Source organism: Cetorhinus maximus, chromosome 2, assembly GCF_964194155.1.
Source record: "Cetorhinus maximus chromosome 2, sCetMax3.hap1.1, whole genome shotgun sequence".
Lineage (NCBI taxonomy): Eukaryota > Metazoa > Chordata > Chondrichthyes > Lamniformes > Cetorhinidae > Cetorhinus > Cetorhinus maximus.
This window is the reverse complement of record NC_135880.1, coordinates 21645549-21665322: the sequence shown is the minus strand read 5'-3', so window position 1 is coordinate 21665322 and position 19774 is coordinate 21645549. Positions and strand designations below refer to the sequence as shown.

The following is a 19774-nucleotide window of genomic DNA, read 5'->3' as shown; positions in this document are numbered from 1 at the left end:
AGCAAATCCACTTGTTTATTTTTGGGTTTTATAGGCAAATAAACAGGAGAATCATGGAATGTGATTTGCCAAGCATCAGCAAAAATCTGGGAATACCATGTAGCGAAAACATGGCCCAGAGGTGGACGGGAAGGCTGCAATCAAGGGAGGTCAGAAAGGGCAGAAGGACCCAGCAAGGCTGGGGATGCAGAGATCCTGCCAATCTTAATGGCACGGCCTTGGTTAAAGTTGTTAAGCTACGTTGCCCCTCAGCCAGCCAAGTGAACAGCCTGGCTAGCGAGCAAGAAGAATCGGCAGCAACAGGAGGCCACAGCCTGGGGTCACCGGCAGTCAGGAGCTTGGCGATCGCCCCGTGATCAGGAAGAGGGAGAAGCCTATGATCAGAGCCGGGGGCGGGGGGTGTTGGTGGGGGTGGTCAGTCAGCAATAGGGGGTGCTGGGGAAGGCCAAAGGCTACCTTAGGAGATCAGGGACCGAAAGAGCAGCACTCGTGCTCTTCCTGCCCACAAAGGAAGCTGAGACCGGCACTTAACTTGTGGAGTCAGTAGCCGCTTCCTCCCTTGTACTGTCAGGTTTTCTGACTCTGGTCAGTTTTAAATCCAGCTCCCAGTTATGTTGTGGGGGCCCAAATTAAATAAATTCATAAATAAAGAGTCCCACCTCTCAGGGGCGGGAAGCTCTGAACTCGCATTATTTGACGCCCATAAAACAGCCGGAAGGTACTTGCGCAATACTTTTGAAGCCACATTCCCTGTATTTGATCCTTACCCCCTGAACCGCTCCTGTCTGTTGTTGTTGTGAGGGTTGGTTAGTATCAAAGTTCATGGGCTGAAGATTTGCCACAGAGGTGGGAACAGGAATCGGCTGAGTTTTTGGTTCAGAAACCCGGCTCCAGGGGAACTGATTAAAGTTAAGATTTTCACATGTGTGAGCCCTTGATTGACATGAAGAAAGGTTCCCTGTCTAATTAAGGGCAGTGGGCAGGCCCTTGAAGCAGCCAATGCAGCACCCAACTGTGCCTCGACAAGAAGGTGTCCTCTCAGTCACTTTTTAAAAACTTACTAGGTGCCCACCTCCAGGCAGTTGATCTGCCCCCTGTCAAGTCGGGAAACTGGAGGCCATCTGGAAAATCCCAATCAGCCTCCTAAACTTACCTTTAACAAGGTTTGCAAATAGTTGCTTAATAGTATAGAACTTGAATATTGTGAAAAAAGAGACGTATCAAAGCTTTTTGTCTTGCACTCATCAGGACACAGCAAAACTACCAAGGGAAACACAACAATTTATACTGCAGGTGAAGATAATGCTGAATGGTTGGCAAGTCAGCTAGATAAAATAAGTGGCAGCTATTCGCTGATTTATTCCTCAGGGCAATGCCTTGACCAATCAGGGTCAAACTGCCTGGTTTAAATTTCAAACAATGCTTGGCAGTTAACTGTCAGTGACCATTATTGATGCATTCTCCATGGCAATGCCTCTACTGCCAACTTGCCAACTTATCCACTTGCCAACCAATCAGCACTCTCTTCTCATACAGTATAAATTGTTGTTTTCCCCTTATATTGGTATTCTTGCGAAGTGTCCTGATGAGTGCAAGACAAAAAGCTTCAACATGTTCTTTTTACAGCAATTTAACAAGGTTCTTAATGATTAAAATCTCCTGTCTGCTTTAGGGGCAGGTGTCCTTCCTTACAACTGCAATAAAACTTCCCTACTTTTATATTCCATTCCCCTTGCAATAAAAGCTAACATTTCATTCATTCATTCATTCCATTTGCCTTCCTAATCACTTGCTGTACCAGCATACTAAGTTTTTGTGATTCATGTATCAGGACACCCAGATCCCACTGTATTGCCGAGTTCTGCAATCTCTCTCCATTTAAATAATATACTGATTTTCTATTCTTCCTGCCAAAGTCAATAAGTTCACATTTTTCCACATTATACTCCAGCCGCTAAATCTTTGCCCACTCACTTAACCTCTCTATGTCCCTTTTCAGACTCTCTACCTCCTCTTGACAACTCACTTTCCTACCTATCTTGGTGTCATTGGCAAATTTTGCTGCCATACATTTGGTTACTTCATTCATTAAGTCATTGGTATAAATTGTAAATAGTTGAGTCTCCAGTACTGATCCCTGTGGAACTCTACTAGTTACAGCTTACTGACTTGAAAAGGACCCACTTAACCTGACCCTGCTTCCTGTTAGCTAATGCTGATATGTTACCCTCTACACCATGTACTCTTATTTTGTGTAGTAATTTTTAATGCAACACCTTATCAAATGCCTTTTGGAAATCAAAGTGCACTACATCTACAGGTTCCCCTTTAGCCACCTTGTTTGTTACTTCCTCAAACAACTCTAATAGATTAGTTAAACACAATTTCCCTTTCACAAAGCCATGTGTGACTCTGCCTGATCATATTATGATTTTCTAAGTACCCTGCCATAACCTCCATAATAATGGATTCTAGCAATTTCCCTATGATAGATGTTAGGCTATCTGGCCTATAGTTTCCTGCTTTCTATCTCCTTTCCTTATTGAACAAAGGTGTTACATCAGCTATTTTCCAATCTGCTGGGACTTTTCCAGGATTTAAAGAATTTCTGAAGATTCTAACCAATGCCTCTGGTATCCCTGCAGCCACTTCCTTTGGGACCTGAGGATGCAGGTCATCTGGTCCTGAGGACTTGTCAGCCTTTAGGCCTAATAGTTTTCCCAGCACCTTTTCCCTAATGATGATAATTGTTTTAAATTCTTTCCTCCTGTTCGCCTCTTGATTTTCAAGTATCTTTAGGAAGTTTTCTAAGTCTTCCACAGTGAAGACAGAGACAAAATACCTCCACCTCCGCCATGTCCTTGTTTTCCTTTATGAATTCCCCAGACTCACTCTCTGGAGGACCAATGCTAACTTTAGTTACTCTTCTTCTATTTAAATATTTGTAGATGCTCTTACTATCTGTTTTTACACTACTAACTAGCTTTCTCTCATTCTCTACTTTATCCATCTTTAATTTTTTTTAGCCATTCTTTGCTGGTTCTTAAAATCTGACCAATCTTCTCACTTACCACTAATCTTTTCAGATTTGTACAGTGCCTCTTTCAATTTGGTATTATCCTTAACTTCCTTATTCAGCCACAGATGATGCAACCTTCTCAAAGAGTCTTTCTTTCACACTGGGATAAACCTTTGCTGAGAGTTATTAAATATCTCCATAAAAGTCTGTCACTGCATCCCTGCTGTTATACCTTATAACCTAGTTTCCCAGTTTGCTGCAGCTAGATCTGCTTTCATAACCTGATAAGTACCTTTGTTAAGGCTTAATATGCTAGTCTTAGATCCATAATTCTCCCCTTCAAACTGAACGTTAAATTCTACCTTGCTATGATCGCTGTCACCTAGAGGTTCCTTCACCATGAGGTTACTAGTTAATCCTGTCTGCTTGCTCATTACCAGGTCTAGAATAGCTCTCTCCCTGCTTGGCGCTAGAATGTACTACTGTAAGACAATGTCCTGAATACCCTCACTGATCTCATTTTCCAGGCTATCTTTGCCAATCTGATTCACCTAATCTACATGTAGATTAAAGTAACCCATGATTATTGCAGTACCTTTTTTTATATGCCCCATTTATTTCTTCCTGTATACTCTGTACACCAGTGTAACTACTGTCGGGGACCTATAAACTGTTCCCACAATTGACATCTTCCCTTTCCTATTTCTTATCTCCACCCAAACTGATTCTACATTTTGTTCTTTCAAGCTAAGGTTAGCTCTCACTCCTGTATTAATGACATCCGTAATTAACAGAGCCACCCCACCACCTTTTCCTAGCTTCTTATCTTTTTGAAATGTCAAATACCCTTCAATATTCAGGTCCCAGCCTTGGTCACCCTGCAACCACGTCTCTGTAATGGTTAACAGGTCATATATATTCATTTCTATCTGTGCTAACAATTCATCCACTTTATTATGAATGCTGTACATATTCAGATGCCTTTAACTCTGTCTTTTTACCATTATTGCAATTTCTGGCCTTATCTGCTGGTACACTCCTTAAGTTTGTACTCTCTTTGCCTTCCTGTCGCACTCTGGTCATCATTACCCAAATCGCTACTCTGTTTTATTATCTCGCTGTTTCCCTTTAATTTACCACATCTCATCTCATATGATCCCTGCCCCTCACTATTTTGTTTGAAGTCCTCTCTATCACCCTAATTTCCAGGCCCCATGCCTTCACTTCCATTCCTGATTTTTTGTGGGGGGGGCGGGCCTGAAAATTCAGCCTCATATTGAATTCCAACAGGAGCAGCGATGACAGGAGTTCACTTGCCAGTGGGCATTGCCTCTTTTATCATTTACCAACTATACAAATTAGCTCTCCGGTTGTTCTCCCCCGCCACTAATTTTCAGCATATGCACACTTTAGTCTGAAATTCCACACTTGTTATTTTTAGCATTACCCCTACTTGATCAATGGCTAATGCCTGCGTCAGAATTACAGATACAGGAATTAGACAGACTGCCATTAAGCACTTGCATGCTAAGATCCTACAATCGCAGTTTCAGAGCCAGAGATTTTTTTTTATTACACAATTACACAAGTTATACTTCACAGAAAGAGGCCATTTGGCCAAAGCATGGCAGCATTTATGAATTTATGGTCTGATTGAGCCTCAGCCCATCCCTCCTCAACTAACTATATCAGCATAACCCTCCACCCAGAACTTCTCTCTCATGTCTAGCTTCCCCTTAAATGCGTCTAAACTAGCCACCTCATTTACTCCCAGCGATTGTGAATTCCACATCCTCATCACTCTCTGGGTAAAGAAGTTTCTCTATTTGATTACTCGGTGACCATCTTATATTCTGAGAGTTTTCCAGGCAGAGTAAAGTCGCGAAGAGTAAAGTTCCTAAAGTTAAATTACACGGAACTAGGTGGCATAGTGGTATTGTCACTGGTCCCGTAATCTAGCGACCCAGGGTGATTCTCTAGGGCCCTGGGTTCAAGTCCCACCATGGTCGATAGTGAAATTTGAATTTAATTTAAAAAAAAATCTGGAATTTAAAGTCTAATGGTGACCAGAAAACCATTGACAATTGTTGTAAAAACATATCTGGTTCACTAATGTCCTTTAGGGAGGGGAAAATCTGCTGTCCTTATCTGGTCTGGCCTACATGTGACTCCAAACCCACAGCAATGTGGTTGACTCTTAAATGCCCTCAGTTCTTAAGGGCAATTAGGGATGGGCAACAAATGCTGGCCTAGCTAGCGACTCTGGCATCCCATGAATAAATAAAAGAAACTCAGCAGCCTTGTTTCTTATTCCCATTTCTGTGCTTTGAGCAGGGTGTTAAGCCTGTTACATTAAAAGCACCCCCCCCCCTCCCCACCCCCCGCCGGGTTTCCTTAGGATCTAAGCCACAATGGGGATAAGTCAAGCAGGAGAAGTTTGATGAGTGGGAGGGTGATGGAATAAAGCAGGTGGGGACGCAGAAACTCATGGTCACAACTGCTACAGAACCATCCGACATTCCTGTGCGGAATCAAATCAGCTGGAAACTCGATTTGCCTCACAGAAGGCCCTTGACATCATTGTGGCACGCAATTGTTTGGTGTTTACGTGGGCTGCATTTTATGGTAGGAAGCGGGGCAGAGGGGGCAGATTGCTCAGCCCAGAAAGAAAGTCAGCCAGAAGTTCCCTTGGTAGCTGATTGGTGGGCAGTCTATCAGCCCTGGCAGCACCAGAACTCAGAAGTGGCTGCTGCTGGGGCTGCATGAAGAAGCCTGGAGTAGGGCGGACTGCCCAGGATAGGTAAATCCCGGGGTTTTAGCATGGGGAGGGACCCTAGCGCTCGGGGGTGGGGTACGGTGAGGAGCCAGTTATGTAGGTCAGGCAGCACGGAAGGGAGGTCGGTTGACAGTTTTTGGGGTGTGGCCCCAATGTACACAGTCCACCCCCCCAACAAATGAGGTTTCCTCCCCTGTTCCTAACTTTTCTCATGAAGGCCTTAAAACACGGCCTGCCTACTCCTGCCCCAACTACCCACGCCAATCATATTTTGGTGTGTTAAAAAGCCTAATTGACCTTTTATTATTTGTTTAAATATGGTGGGTGGGATGCCAATTTTGGCACCCACCCACTTAGCGTATTGTGGGAACTGGGTCGGGGGTTGGGCAGGAAGATGGTGGGCTAGCCACCCGACCTATTTTACATGCCCCCCCTTGCTGAAAACACACCCAGTGGGAGCATGTAACGACCAATCATGTGTATCTTTTGGCTGTTCTCTGTGCTATTCGTCAAGCCTGGGCGTGTTTACCGAGAAACAGAAACTAAACTGAAGCAAGGAATTGTAAGCATGAGAGAGCAGACATTTTAAAAACACTGTAATCAAAACTCCTCTTTTGATGGAAATGGTGTCATCTTTGCATATCCCTGAGGCACAAATCACAACAATGACACAAGGAGGTGGTCCTGCCAGAAAAGCTTCCGATCTCCACACCAGTCCTTTTAGGGACACCAATGGGGCTCGTTCTGAGTTTTCAAGCTGCGTCCTGGTCTGAACGATACCGTTATTCATTCTTTACATGTTTTATATTGCCCAGTAACATAGAATTCTGATTGTCTACATTGTAAGTAACTTCTGGTGGGACTCAGCCTTGGCATTGTCATTTGGAAGTACTCTACCACATATTGCTCCACCCCACCAAACATGTGCTCCTATTGATGGGGGGGGTGGGGTCCACTGAGTCTTTAACATAGCTGACCTAGCTCTGACCCTGGATGTTCCAGTGGGGACAGAAACAGAGATTCTGTTTCTAGTGGGGAACGGCAAAGATATGTTGGCCTCATGATGATACAAACCATTTATCAACACTAGCCGAATGCAGGAAATGCTACCTGTGCCTGCAGATAGGTACCTGATTCTGGGCCTTGGGCCTGACTTGTATCAGATCAGAGCAACTCAGATACCTGTTAGACATCTCTAAAGGAGCTCGCTGGCAGACTTGGAATTTTAGACCAGTGCATCACCGGCTACAGGCCCAGTTAAGAGTTTAAAGGGGGAGGAGGGTGATTAGGAAGAGGCTGGCCAGGTAGTGGAAATGAACTGTAGGATCAGGCTCTCCTTGCAGTGGTTCACGTACGGTTAGGCCACATGAAGGCCTGGATTTCCTGAAGGTGTTCAGCCTGACACTGATTGCTCTGGATATCTTTTTAAAAATGCCCTGACTACACCCTCTGGCCTCCTCTGGATCTCTCTTCCACTCCTCCATGCCTCTGACCCCACTCTACAACCACCACACCACCTCCCAGCACTGGCTTACCCATACCAGTCCCGAGCCTCTATGCAAGCTGGCATTCACCTGCTCCCCTCCATTGTGCTGTAGAGTTAAACAAGGAAAGCTGCTGACCTGGCACACTGCACAAATGCTGACTGGTGCATGCCGCTTTTAAACGATTGTGAACTGGGTGCCACAAGATTCTCGTGCGCCGCTGACTTTATCCCGAGGGTATGGCTTTATTGAAACCTGTTTCACGCTAATGAATATTTATAGCATGCAAATGTCTTACAAGTACAAACCCGGCACAGGCCGGTGTAATGCTCTACAAGCCACAAACGCGCTGCTAACTTTATCTCTGATCTCAACCCACCATTGGGAAATCAAAATTTCACATCCTGCTCAACTAAGTCACCCCAGACAGCACATTTCCCATTCTTGTGGGCTGCATAAGATCCTCCCTCCCCTACATTTCAAAAGGACTTTATTGGATGCTTTGGGTTCACACCACGAAAAGTGCTATAGAAAGTCTTTTTTTTCTTGTGGCAAGGTGTCTCAAGTATAGAAATGTTCTCATGCCACTAACAATCAAGACATTTTTTGCCATTGTTGTCTGCATTCTGGAATTTCCTTCCCTAACCCATCTGCATTGCTATGTTCCTCCCACCTTCAGAAGCCTTTCCGAAACTTTCACAAGCGTGATGAGATGTGACCTGACATTGAGCAAGAACTGGGGCACATATTATAGGATGTGACTGAGGATGTTGCCAATGAGAGAGCTTTTGAAGGGGCTTTCAGGGACGGGCAGTGATATGGTCAAGGATAAAAGCAAAATACTGCGGATGCTGGAAACCTGAAACAAAAACAAAAATAGCTGGAAAACCTCAGCAGGTCTGACAGCATCTGTGGAGAGGAAGACAGAGTTAATGTTTCGAGTCCGAATGACTCTTCATCAGAACTGAAGAGAAATAGAAATGAGGTGAAATATAAGCTGTTTAAGGTGGGGGTGGGACAGGTGGAGCTGGATAGAGGGCCAGTGATAGGTGGAGGCAAAGGATTGCCAAAGATGTCATTGACAAAAGGACAAAGAGGTGTTGATGGTGCTAAGGGATGTGCTAATGGTGACATTAAGGGTGGAAAGCAGAATGAGCAAGTGACAGATGGCCCTAGTGGGGGTGGGGTGGGGGGAAGGGATCGAAATAGGCTAAAAGGTGGAGATAAAACAATGGATGGAAATACATTTAAAAATAATAATAGAAATAGGTGGTAAAAGAAAAATATATTAAATATGGTAAATAGATATGGTAAAGGAGGTGGGTTGGGGGCAGGAATTCCAGAGTGCAGGGATTAAAGGGAACAACTGTCTTGTATGTTAATGGAATCAGGTACCTGTTATTCTTAAACATTTTTCAACTTAGTTTTAGAAGCTGCCTAATACTTAAGCAACTTAAAGAATAAGTGCAATATGTAAGATGTCCTGTTTTGACTTATTTACCAGGGCGAGATAGCTGGGGTGAATCCCTACTGCCTTACATGTGGTTTCTATCTTCTCCTATGGAAGCTGCAACTGAGGCTACAAAGCTTTACCATGTGTGGAGGGGATGGGGGTGGTGGGCGCGCAAGAGAGACTCGAAATGGACTCAAGTATCACCTATGGCAAACCAGTATTCAGAGTCCCTGCTCGCCAGGACTGCCTGGAGTGGGGCCCAAACCCAACAATTCTGATTCAGAGATGGGAAAGTACCACTAAACCAGTGGTGACTCTGTCTGGACGTGAGTACAATACCAGATGTAAGACCCAGTAGTTAGAGAGTGGAACTCAAATTTGCCAGCTCTGAAATGGTTAATTGTTCACACTCCTTTTTTTCCAAGATGCCCTTCAGATGGGCTTTATTTGGATTCTTGGCTGGCATGGACACGATGGGCCGAAGGGCCTGTTTCTGTGCTGTATAATTCCTTGACTCTAACATGTCAAGTGTGGCAATATGGGCCTGAAATTTTCAGTCGGCGTGCGGGGGCGGGCCCGACAGGCCAACGCATAAAATGATGCGCGATGACGTCAGGCCTGCGTCCTGATGTCATCACAATGTTTCATTCGGCGGGCGTGCGCTGATATTTAAACAACCTATTAAGGCCATTAAGGACGTAATTAATGTAATTGTTAATGCTGCCCGTCCAACCTAAAGGTTGGCGGGCAGGCCAAGCGGCCTTCACATTTTTTGGGAAACCTCATCCATGAGCAGAATGAGGTTTCCTAAAGCTTTTATTGATTAAATAAATAATTCTTCCGAAATATCAAAACATGTCCCGTGTCATGTGTAGTTAAAGTTTTACTCTATTTATTTAATAATTTCAAAAGCCCTTCAATCTCCCTGAGGCAGCTCCGTGCCTCAGGGAGATTGAAGCCCTCTTCCTCTCCCCGCCTGCACAGATAGCGCTGAGCGCTGTGGTTCGCGTCATACTTAATTGGCCCTTTCATGTAAAATGGCGACGGGGAGCCGATCGCGGGCAGCAAGCGGCTCCGCGTCCGCCCTCACCCATTCCCACCGAGCTCACCTGCTGAAAAATTCAGTCCACGGTTTTCATAACTAAGCTTGTGAAGGGTCAAAGTTCATTTTAAATGGGGAATCCTGATGACAGCCTGCCTGTTGACAGAAAGGGGGCAGAGTCTGAGGGAGAATTGGTGTGGATATGAATCTTAACTGGGAATCTTACTCCTGGTCTGAGGTGCCGTGGGGAGATGGAGATCTAGGTAGCATGTCCAGATCTTGGGAAAGGTGGTACGGGTAACAAATGTAGAGCTAATTGTTATTGCACCGTGTATTTTATATAATCACAGCTTACAGAAGGCCGTGGCTTCTGTGCCTGTCACCAAATGCTGTGAAAATGATCTGTTAGTTGAAGCTACATGAGCTCGGCTTCTAAATATAGCACAAGCAGCTGCCCCTTCAGCCAAAAGGCCTTGTAGCAACAGCGGCCTGCAGCCATTGCGTATAGCTGATGTCTTGCTTGGCACCACAAAAAACTGTTTGTGTCAGACCTGGGAGCTGATTCGAGTCATGGCTCTAGACTGTTGATGTCGTGCTTGGACTAGTAAGAAGTGGGAACCTTTTTGGAGTTGCTTCCTTAATGATTTAAAACACACCTAAAAAATCATCTACAAGAAATGCTTACTTTGCAAATATGATGTTGTGACTAGACTGTGAAATTTCCTCATTGATGGCATTCAGTGTATAAAATGTTCTTCAGTGCATTTTTCACGTATATTTGACTAGATTGAAGGTGTATATTTTATGTATTTTTAACCTTTTTTGCCACCTAATCGAAACCTTACTTTTATTTGAACTCCAAAAGCAGTCAGGTGCATTATCTAAGGAAAGAATTATGCTTGCTAGATTTTAGAATGAAGTCTTATCCAAGTTCATGTTGCTCTAAATTTGGATTATAAGTAGAATAAAGCTTTGCCTTCAAAATTATCCATGCAGTCACTAATAACATTTACTCTTTAGTAGTTTTTTATGGGCTAGCTTTTAATCCCAGTGATTGCGAGCTTCTATTGATACTATTAATGTTTACGTTTCTGACAGTCATTGAGTCATAGAGTTATACAGCACAGAAACAGGCCCTTCGGCCCATCGTGTCTGTGCCGGCCATCAAGTACCTATCCATTTTAACCCCATTTTCCAGCACTTGACCCATAGCCCTGTGTGCTATGGCATTTCAAGTGCTCATCTAAATACTTCTTACATGTTGTGAGGGTTCCTGCCTCTACCACCCCTTCAGGCAGCTTGAATTGTGACCACGAGAAGAGGCTTCTGCTGAATTGTTTTCACTGCACACAAGAGAAAATTCTGCATCACGATCCAGTACTTTTGACAGCATTCATTCAATTTAGCAATATACCCTTCAGGGTAAATAGGCACCTCAGTTGGAGTCAAACCTGTAGTACAATGGGTTAATAGTTATGGAAATGTGTATTGTGATGTAATAGTGACATCAGCAGTTATGTGCTGGAGACTCTGGAGAACAGATGGAATAGCCTGTACCTCAGAGAGATGTGCCTACCTAGGAGCTCAGAAATAGTGCAAATAAAGTAGTTTTGAAGTAACCTACCTGAGTCAGACCAGAGTTACTCATGCTAGCAGGGAAACTTTGCCAGCATGGATAAGCCACGAGACCAACACACTAAATGAAACCTAACTCCATAACTCCCATTTTACTGTATTCCATTCTGTTTCAGTAAGAGAATGTATATTTTTCAAACTAAAAAAAGAACATAATTTATCTCATTCGATTCATTAAGCTATCCTTCTCTTCCAGGTGTTTCCTGAGCTGCTGTGCATTTGTAGCATTTCGTTTCCTAAAATTTTCAGCTTTTTAAAAAATTCATTTCAATTTTTAATATGTGTGTGTCGTTCCGAGCTCGTTTTTTAAATTTCTCCCAAACTACCCTGAATCTAGGAACCCACAGCTAGTTTTGGAGTTTTAAAATATTTCTCCCCTCCCTTTGAACAAAGGTTCGTGCTTTAGTTTCTCCCACTAGTTAATCTGCAACCAATGGAAGGGAAATGTGGAATCTGCACCCAGACAATGTTGCTATGGAACACCTGCCGGGGGTTAACCAAGAATACCCACAGGGGCAACTTTGTTATCTGATCATCCCTTTGCTCTCTTCAATGTGATCAGCTTTCTGTTTGATAGCTTCACCTGGCAGGTGGTGAGAAACTCCAGATAAGCCTACGCAGTACCACTTGGTGCCGAAACTCAGTAGAGCACCAACGTACATTGGCACACCATCACTTAGATATATAGGCTTTGCTGACTTGCCTCCAGCAACAAAGGGAGAAAAAAAAACTTTTGCCTGCAAGCTGCAGGGGCGCCTTGCTGATCTTCTGCTGCTGTGACTCTCACAGCACGCTAGAACACTAGCACACTAGAACACTAGCACGCAAGAACACTAGCACGTTAGGACACTAGCACACTAAAACACTAGCACACTAGAACACTAGAACACTAGCACTCTAGAACACTAGCACACTAGAACACTAGCACTCTAGAACACTAGAACACCAGCATGCTAGAACACTAGCACACTAGAACACTAGCACACTAGAACACTAGCACACAAGAACACTAGCACGTTAGGACACTAGCACACTAAAACACTAGCACACTAGAACACTAGCACTCTAGAACACTAGCACGCTAGAACACTAGCACACTAGAACACTAGCACGCAAGAACACTAGCACGTTAGGACACTAGCACACTAAAACACTAGCACACTAGAACACTAGCACACTAGAACACTAGCACTCTAGAACACTAGAACACTAGCACTCTAGAACACTAGAACACCAGCATGCTAGAACGCTAGCACACTAGAACACTAGAACACCAGCATGCTAGAACACTAGCACACGAGAACACTAGCACTCTAGAACACTAGAACACCAGCATGCTAGAACGCTAGCACACTAGAACACTAGCACACTAAAACACTAGCATGCTAGAACACTAGCACACTAGAACACCAGCACTCTAGAACACTAGAACACCAGCATGCTAGAACGCTAGCACACTAGAACACTTGCACACTAAAACACTAGCATGCTTGAACACTAGCACACTAGAACACTAGCACTCTAGAACACTAGAACACCAGCATGCTAGAATGCTAGCACACTAGAACACTAGCACACTAAAACACTAGCATGCTAGAACACTAGCACACTAGAACACTAGAACACTAGCACACTAAAACACTAGCATGCTAGAACACTAGCACACTAGAACACTAGCACACTAGAACACCAGCATGCTAGAATGCTAGCACACTAGAACACTAGCACACTAAAACACTAGCATGCTAGAACACTAGCACACTAGAACACCAGCATGCTAGAACACTAGCACACTAAAACACTAGCATGCTAGAATGCCAGCACACTAGAACACTAGCACACTAGAACACTAGCACTCTAGAACACTAGAACACCAGCATGCTAGAACGCTAGCACACTAGAACACTAGCACACTAAAACACTAGCATGCTTGAACACTAGCACACTAGAACACCAGCACTCTAGAACACTAGAACACCAGCATGCTAGAATGCTAGCACACTAGAACACTAGCACACTAGCATGCTAGAACACTAGCACACTAGAACACTAGCACACTAAAACACTAGCATGCTAGAACACTAGCACACTAGAACACTAGCACACTAGAACACCAGCATGCTAGAATGCTAGCACACTAGAACACTAGCACACTAGCACACTAAAACACTAGCATGCTTGAACACTAGCACACTAGAACACCAGCACTCTAGAACACTAGAACACCAGCATGCTAGAATGCTAGCACACTAGAACACTAGCACACTAGCATGCTAGAACACTAGCACACTAGAACACTAGCACACTAAAACACTAGCATGCTAGAACACTAGCACACTAGAACACTAGCACACTAAAACACTAGCATGCTTGAACACTAGCACACTAGAACACCAGCACTCTAGAACACTAGAACACCAGCATGCTAGAATGCTAGCACACTAGAACACTAGCACACTAGCATGCTAGAACACTAGCACACTAGAACACTAGCACACTAAAACACTAGCATGCTAGAACACTAGCACACTAGAACACTAGCACACTAGAACACCAGCATGCTAGAATGCTAGCACACTAGAACACTAGCACACTAGCACACTAAAACACTAGCATGCTTGAACACTAGCACACTAGAACACCAGCACTCTAGAACACTAGAACACCAGCATGCTAGAATGCTAGCACACTAGAACACTAGCACACTAGCATGCTAGAACACTAGCACACTAGAACACTAGCACACTAAAACACTAGCATGCTAGAACACTAGCACACTAGAACACTAGCACACTAGAACACCAGCATGCTAGAATGCTAGCACACTAGAACACTAGCACACTAGAACACTAGCACACTAAAACACTAGCATGCTAGAACACTAGCACACTAGAACACTAGCACACTAGAACACTAGCACACTAGCACACTAGCATGCTAGAACACTAGCACACTAGAACACTAGCACACTAGAACACTAGCACACTAAAACACTAGCATGCTTGAACACTAGCACACTAGAACACCAGCACTCTAGAACACTAGAACACCAGCATGCTAGAATGCTAGCACACTAGAACACTAGCACACTAGAACACTAGCACACTAGAACACTAGCACTCTAAAACACTAGCATGCTAGAACACTAGCACACTAGAACACCAGCATGCTAGAACACTAGCACACTAAAACACCAGCATGCTAGAATGCCAGCACACTAGAACACTAGCACACTAAAACACTAGCATGCTAGAACACTAGCACACTAGAACACTAGCACTCTAGAACACTAGCACACTAGAACACCAGCATGCTAGAACGCTAGCACACTAGAACACTAGCACACTAAAACACTAGCATGCTAGAACACTAGCACACTAGAACACTAGCACTCTAGAACACTAGCACACTAGAACACCAGCATGCTAGAACGCTAGCACACTAGAACACTAGCACACTAAAACACTAGCACACTAGCACATGAGAACACTAGCACTCTGGAACACTAGCACACTAGAACACCAGCATGCTAGAACACTAGCACACTAGAACTCTAGAACACTAGCACACTAGAACACTAGCATGCTAGAACGCTAGCATACTAAAACACTAGCATGCTAGAACACTAGCACGTGAGAACACTAGCACTCTAGAACACTAGCACACTAGAACACTAGCACACTAGAACACTAGCACACACAGATCAGTCCTGCAGCTAGCTTTTTAACCCATTTCCTTGTGTACTCCTGGAAGGAAAAAACAAACATGTTTTACGCCCAGAGTCCGTTTTCTTTTAGTTCCACATTCTGAGATATAACTCAACAAGAGATGGGTTTGGATGTCTGCTGAGATGTGGCAATTACTCTCCATTGTCTCCACAACCACAGGAGATTAAAGTTCAGTCTTTTGTATTTCACATTTTCCTGTCAAGTATCTCTGTTTGAAGTAGGCCTTGACACCTTTTTTGGGTGTGACATTCTGTGTTCTCTTGGGACTAGTCAGTCAAGTCTAATCCACACAGGAATTTTCCAGAAAGTTGCTCTTTTCACTCTCAGCCATCTTTGCCCGTCTGTCTGTTTAAAAAACAGGTCTTCCTTAAAAAGTGCAATATGCCCTTAACTAATTCAGTGCTGTAATCCACTGCTGTGACACCACCAGCTACCACAATGTTGTAGTTTAGGGAATAGGATTATTGGCTAAAGTTGGGGTGGGCACTTTTTAAGGGTTCAGCCTTCTTTTCTCCTCTTTTAACAATATGAAAGGCAACAAATAATATGACTAAAAGAAGCTGGTGTTACTTCTCTGACCAAATCTCATTGAAAAGAACATTTTGCAGCAATAATTAGGCTTCTTTCTCCCTCAAATGTAAACACAGACTCAACTGAGTAGCTTTTGACTTTGTGTGGTAGGCTAAAACAGGGAAATAATCTAATTTCCACTGGCCTCAAGCAAAATAAAAACTGCGAGAGATGTTAGACGGACTGCTGGTTGCCTATCTCTCATTTTTCACGATTACAAAAAAGTCCAAACCTACCCTAAGGCTACTCGCCACCGCCTTCCCAAGGGCAATTAGGGGATGGACAATAAATGCTGGCCTGGCCAGCGACACCCACATCCCACGAACAAAAGGAAAAAAGTACTTTTATCAGCAGAAGTGACAGCTATAGTGGGACAGAGAATTTATCTTCAGGACCCAGTCAGTGTCTAAGTGCCTCAGCCCCAAATGGCCATTAATGTGCCAAACACCCATACATAGACATGCACTTTATTACAGGTGAAAGGTCTCATTACAACTCCCAATGGCAAAAATAAATATTTATTGATAGAAGTGGTGCCAATGGTAGGGGTGGGACATAATTACTCTGTTTGGCTATAATCAGAACATGGAAGACGAGGATCCTCAAATCTAGACAGTAGATTGTTTAATTTTTTTTTAAGTGTGAGGCTTGTATATATAAAATTTTGAGAAAACATCACATCATGGAGCCAAAGTTACAGTGTGTAGGAATTCTGAAATCTTAACATATTCCTTTGTAAATAATCCCATAGATGCATCAACTTGCGATGGAGCATGCTATGGTCTGGAATGCAGCAGGGGTTATCTTGGATATTGATTCAGGTTTGTTTTGTGTGTCCAGTTATTTGTTATGTTTCCCCTGGTTCATTAATAGAAAAATGTACCACGGGAAAAGAGTGTGCCATATAAATGTATCAAGTGCAGGGTGTTGAGGGGACAGTCAGATGCTAATTTTGTGATACAGTTTTGTTGGTCTTATCCCTACTTTCTTACCCTGTAAAAAATAATTGAGGTCACTTATCATTCAAGCATCCCGAACTTACAGTGAGCAGGTGTTGAAATGATTTGGAACTAGTTTCAGACTGATGCTTAAGATTAAATCTGCTTTGGATCACCGGAATGGGCCCCTTCCAACATTGTGTTGTCAGGAAGCACTTTTTCACACAAAAAGAGTAGAGAAAATCTGGAATTCTTTCCCTCAAAGGGCTGTTAAGCCCAGCCCAATTAAAAATTTCAAAACTGATTGATGGATTTATTCAATAAAGGCTTTGAGAGATGGAGCAAGCAGGAAAGTGAATTTGAAACCAGGACAAGCCAGCCATAATTTAATTGAATATCGTGACAGGCTCGAGGGCCTACTCCTGTTCTTATGTTATTCCCAGCCTCTTTTCATCTCATTAAATTGAACAGAGCAGATTATGTTAAAAACTGCAGATCTCTGAGGCTTACTGCACAATGTAATGCTATCCCGTGTAGGCCAGGAGGATCCTAGGTTTGATTTACTACTCCGTGCTCATTTAGCTCATCGCAGGCAGGCAACAGGCAAATTGCAGTTGACTTCAGTTTATCTGAATTAGAGTAGTGGGAAAGTCAGCTGCAGTTCCTGTGTCTGTTTGCCGTCCAGTAATCCCTGCTCTAACAGCGATATTAGGTAAGGAGGGAATTGGTCTCAGCATTGAGGGTCAATTTGCCTATGAATATTAATATTCACTGGCTAGGCATAAAACATGAAGGATGGCCGCTTGTATAAGGTATCAGAAGCGTGTCAGTACATAGCAGAGCAGCACTCGAAAGGGAGAAAACTGAGGATGGGGATAAGCACTAGATTATCTCTGTAATAGAGAAGCACAGTAATCGTTTTGTTGCATCGACTTCTATTTTGACAACATCCAACAAAGACATAAGATATAGTTCCATGAACCTACATTCCCCGTACAGAACAGCAGTCAGAGGTTGAAGAATCAGGGTTATAATATTGTAGACATATGTCCAAACTGCCTTTCCTGTGAGCATGATCCCCATCCCCCCACCAAGAATGTGAGATTGCAGAATCAAGCCTATACTCCTCAAATCTCTGTTATAACTTTATTGATGAGTGCCTGAATTCATTATTGTTCAGAAAATAATTTCAGGAGCAGAATTTATCAAACCGCTGGAATTTACCAAATGCATCTTTTGCAGTGACATATCACTTTAATATCCCCAGTGATCTCAACAACTTTCTTTTAGCTGCATAGAAATAAAACACAAATATATTCACTTAAATGACCTGCAGCGTAAGTGTATCCACAGTCAGCATGAAGTTGAATGGCCCGTTAGCTGACGAATGCAGCAACGACAATGGCACAGAGTTAAAAGCAAAATACCACGGATGCTAGAAATCCGAAATAAAAACAGAAAATGCTGGAAAAACTCAGCAGGTCCGACAGCATCTGTGGAGAGAGAAACAGAGTTAACGTCTCGAGTCTGTATGACTTGATATGGAGTTATTGCCTTCCCAGCCTACTTGTTTTGATTTAGCTCATGCATTAAACAAAATAATTTATGCTACCGTGGATGCAATCACTGCATTGTGGGAAATTTTAAAATCAGTCATTTGGCAGAAATAATGGGCTTGGTTTCACAGTAAATCAATTGAGAGCTCATACTGCACATTGCCAAAAATATAACTTTTGTTTATTTCATTGGTGTGACCAATAAATGTGATCTTGCTTGGTGCATCTCAACATACCTTTGTAGGAAAAATTGAAAATTGACGTTGTCACAAAGTGTTTACTTATTTAATTCACTTACTAAACTATCTTGAAGTGCAATAAATGTTAACAGATTTTTTTTTCCCCTCTTATTGGATGAGATATGTTTTGACACTACAAATGACATGTAATAGAAACTCCCTTCACCAGAACTTTTATCCCACTCTGACTACCTATTTTATTTATCATTTTATTTTCTTCTTGAACAGGTTCCTGGGCTGACCGTTCACCCCTACATGAGGCAGCCAGTCAGGGACGCCTTCTGTCCCTCAAAACTTTGCTTGCACAGGTAGGTGATTGTGCATTGTGGTGAGTTACATATTTTATAGTGTAACCCTTTGATCATCAGTCTTTTACAGTTGTTTTATGCCTGAGAAGTGTCTCTACATATATATAATTTTTGGGGTTTTTATTTGGTATTTAAAGTCATCTTATCCATCATCAGAAAGCATAAGGCTTTGGTGGAAAGTAATCTCCCCAGCCTTTCTTTCTCCTTTTCAGTGTTAGCCATAGTTCAGTTGTAACATTTTCTCTAGAAGTTTAGGTTCAAGTCCCACTCCAGAGACCTGAGCACGTAATCCAGGCTGTCACTCCAGTTCAGTATTGGGGGAGTGCTACATTGTCAGCAGTGTTGTCATTTGCATGAGACGTTAAACTGAGTCCTTGTCTGCCCACTTGAGTGGACATATAAGATCCCATGGCGCTATTTCAAAGAAGAACAGGGTACCAAGTCTCCTGACCAAATTGTATCCCTCAACCAACTAAAACCGATTATCTGGCCATCATCTCATTGGGGTTTTTGGGATCATGTTGTGTGCAAATTGGCTGCCACACTTTCCCACTTTATAGCCATGAATACACCTCAAAAGTATTTCACGACTTGTGAGGTGCTTTGAGACCTCCAAATGATTTGTAAAGCTCTATTAAATACAACTCTTTCAGTTAATGCTTGCTTTAAAATGAAATGAATTATGTAAGAAGGAAGATCTTTTTAAAAAATCACTATCTATTGACTGTCAGTACGATGTTGCAGCTGGGACAGCCCCTCATTCATTGCAGACTGGCTGTAGCCTGACTTTTATACATGCTGACCGTTTTTGATGCTATACCAGGAACTGTGTTGGGCTACAGTGTTGGTGCAAAGGAAAGTCTTGGAATCTCAACAGAAGAACTGTTTGGGCTCCAGCCTCAACTCAAAAGCTGGGCTGGATCTTGTGGAGCCCCCTTGAGTGGGCAAGATGGCACGTGGGCTGGGAGAGTCAGATTCCCAGTGGCAGGAGTAAGTGGATTGAGTCGGCAGTGGGAAGGTAGCAAA

The 19774-nt window shown here is 43.2% G+C and overlaps 1 protein-coding gene across 5 annotated transcripts in view; it reads left to right on the top strand.

Moving 5' to 3' along the window:
- The window catches only part of asb5b (ankyrin repeat and SOCS box containing 5b), a 59703-nt gene that overhangs the window by 23553 nt on the left and 16376 nt on the right, over positions 1–19774 (top strand). For 3 of the 5 annotated variants that reach the window (XM_078561756.1, XM_078561732.1, XM_078561739.1), the window contains exon 2: positions 18669–18748. In XM_078561756.1, the coding sequence (XP_078417882.1) occupies positions 18669–18748 (80 nt within the window). Of the gene's footprint in view, positions 1–16462; positions 16529–18668; positions 18749–19531; positions 19739–19774 lie in introns of those variants that run through there. The other 2 variants (XM_078561766.1, XM_078561747.1) reach the window with 2 other exon arrangements.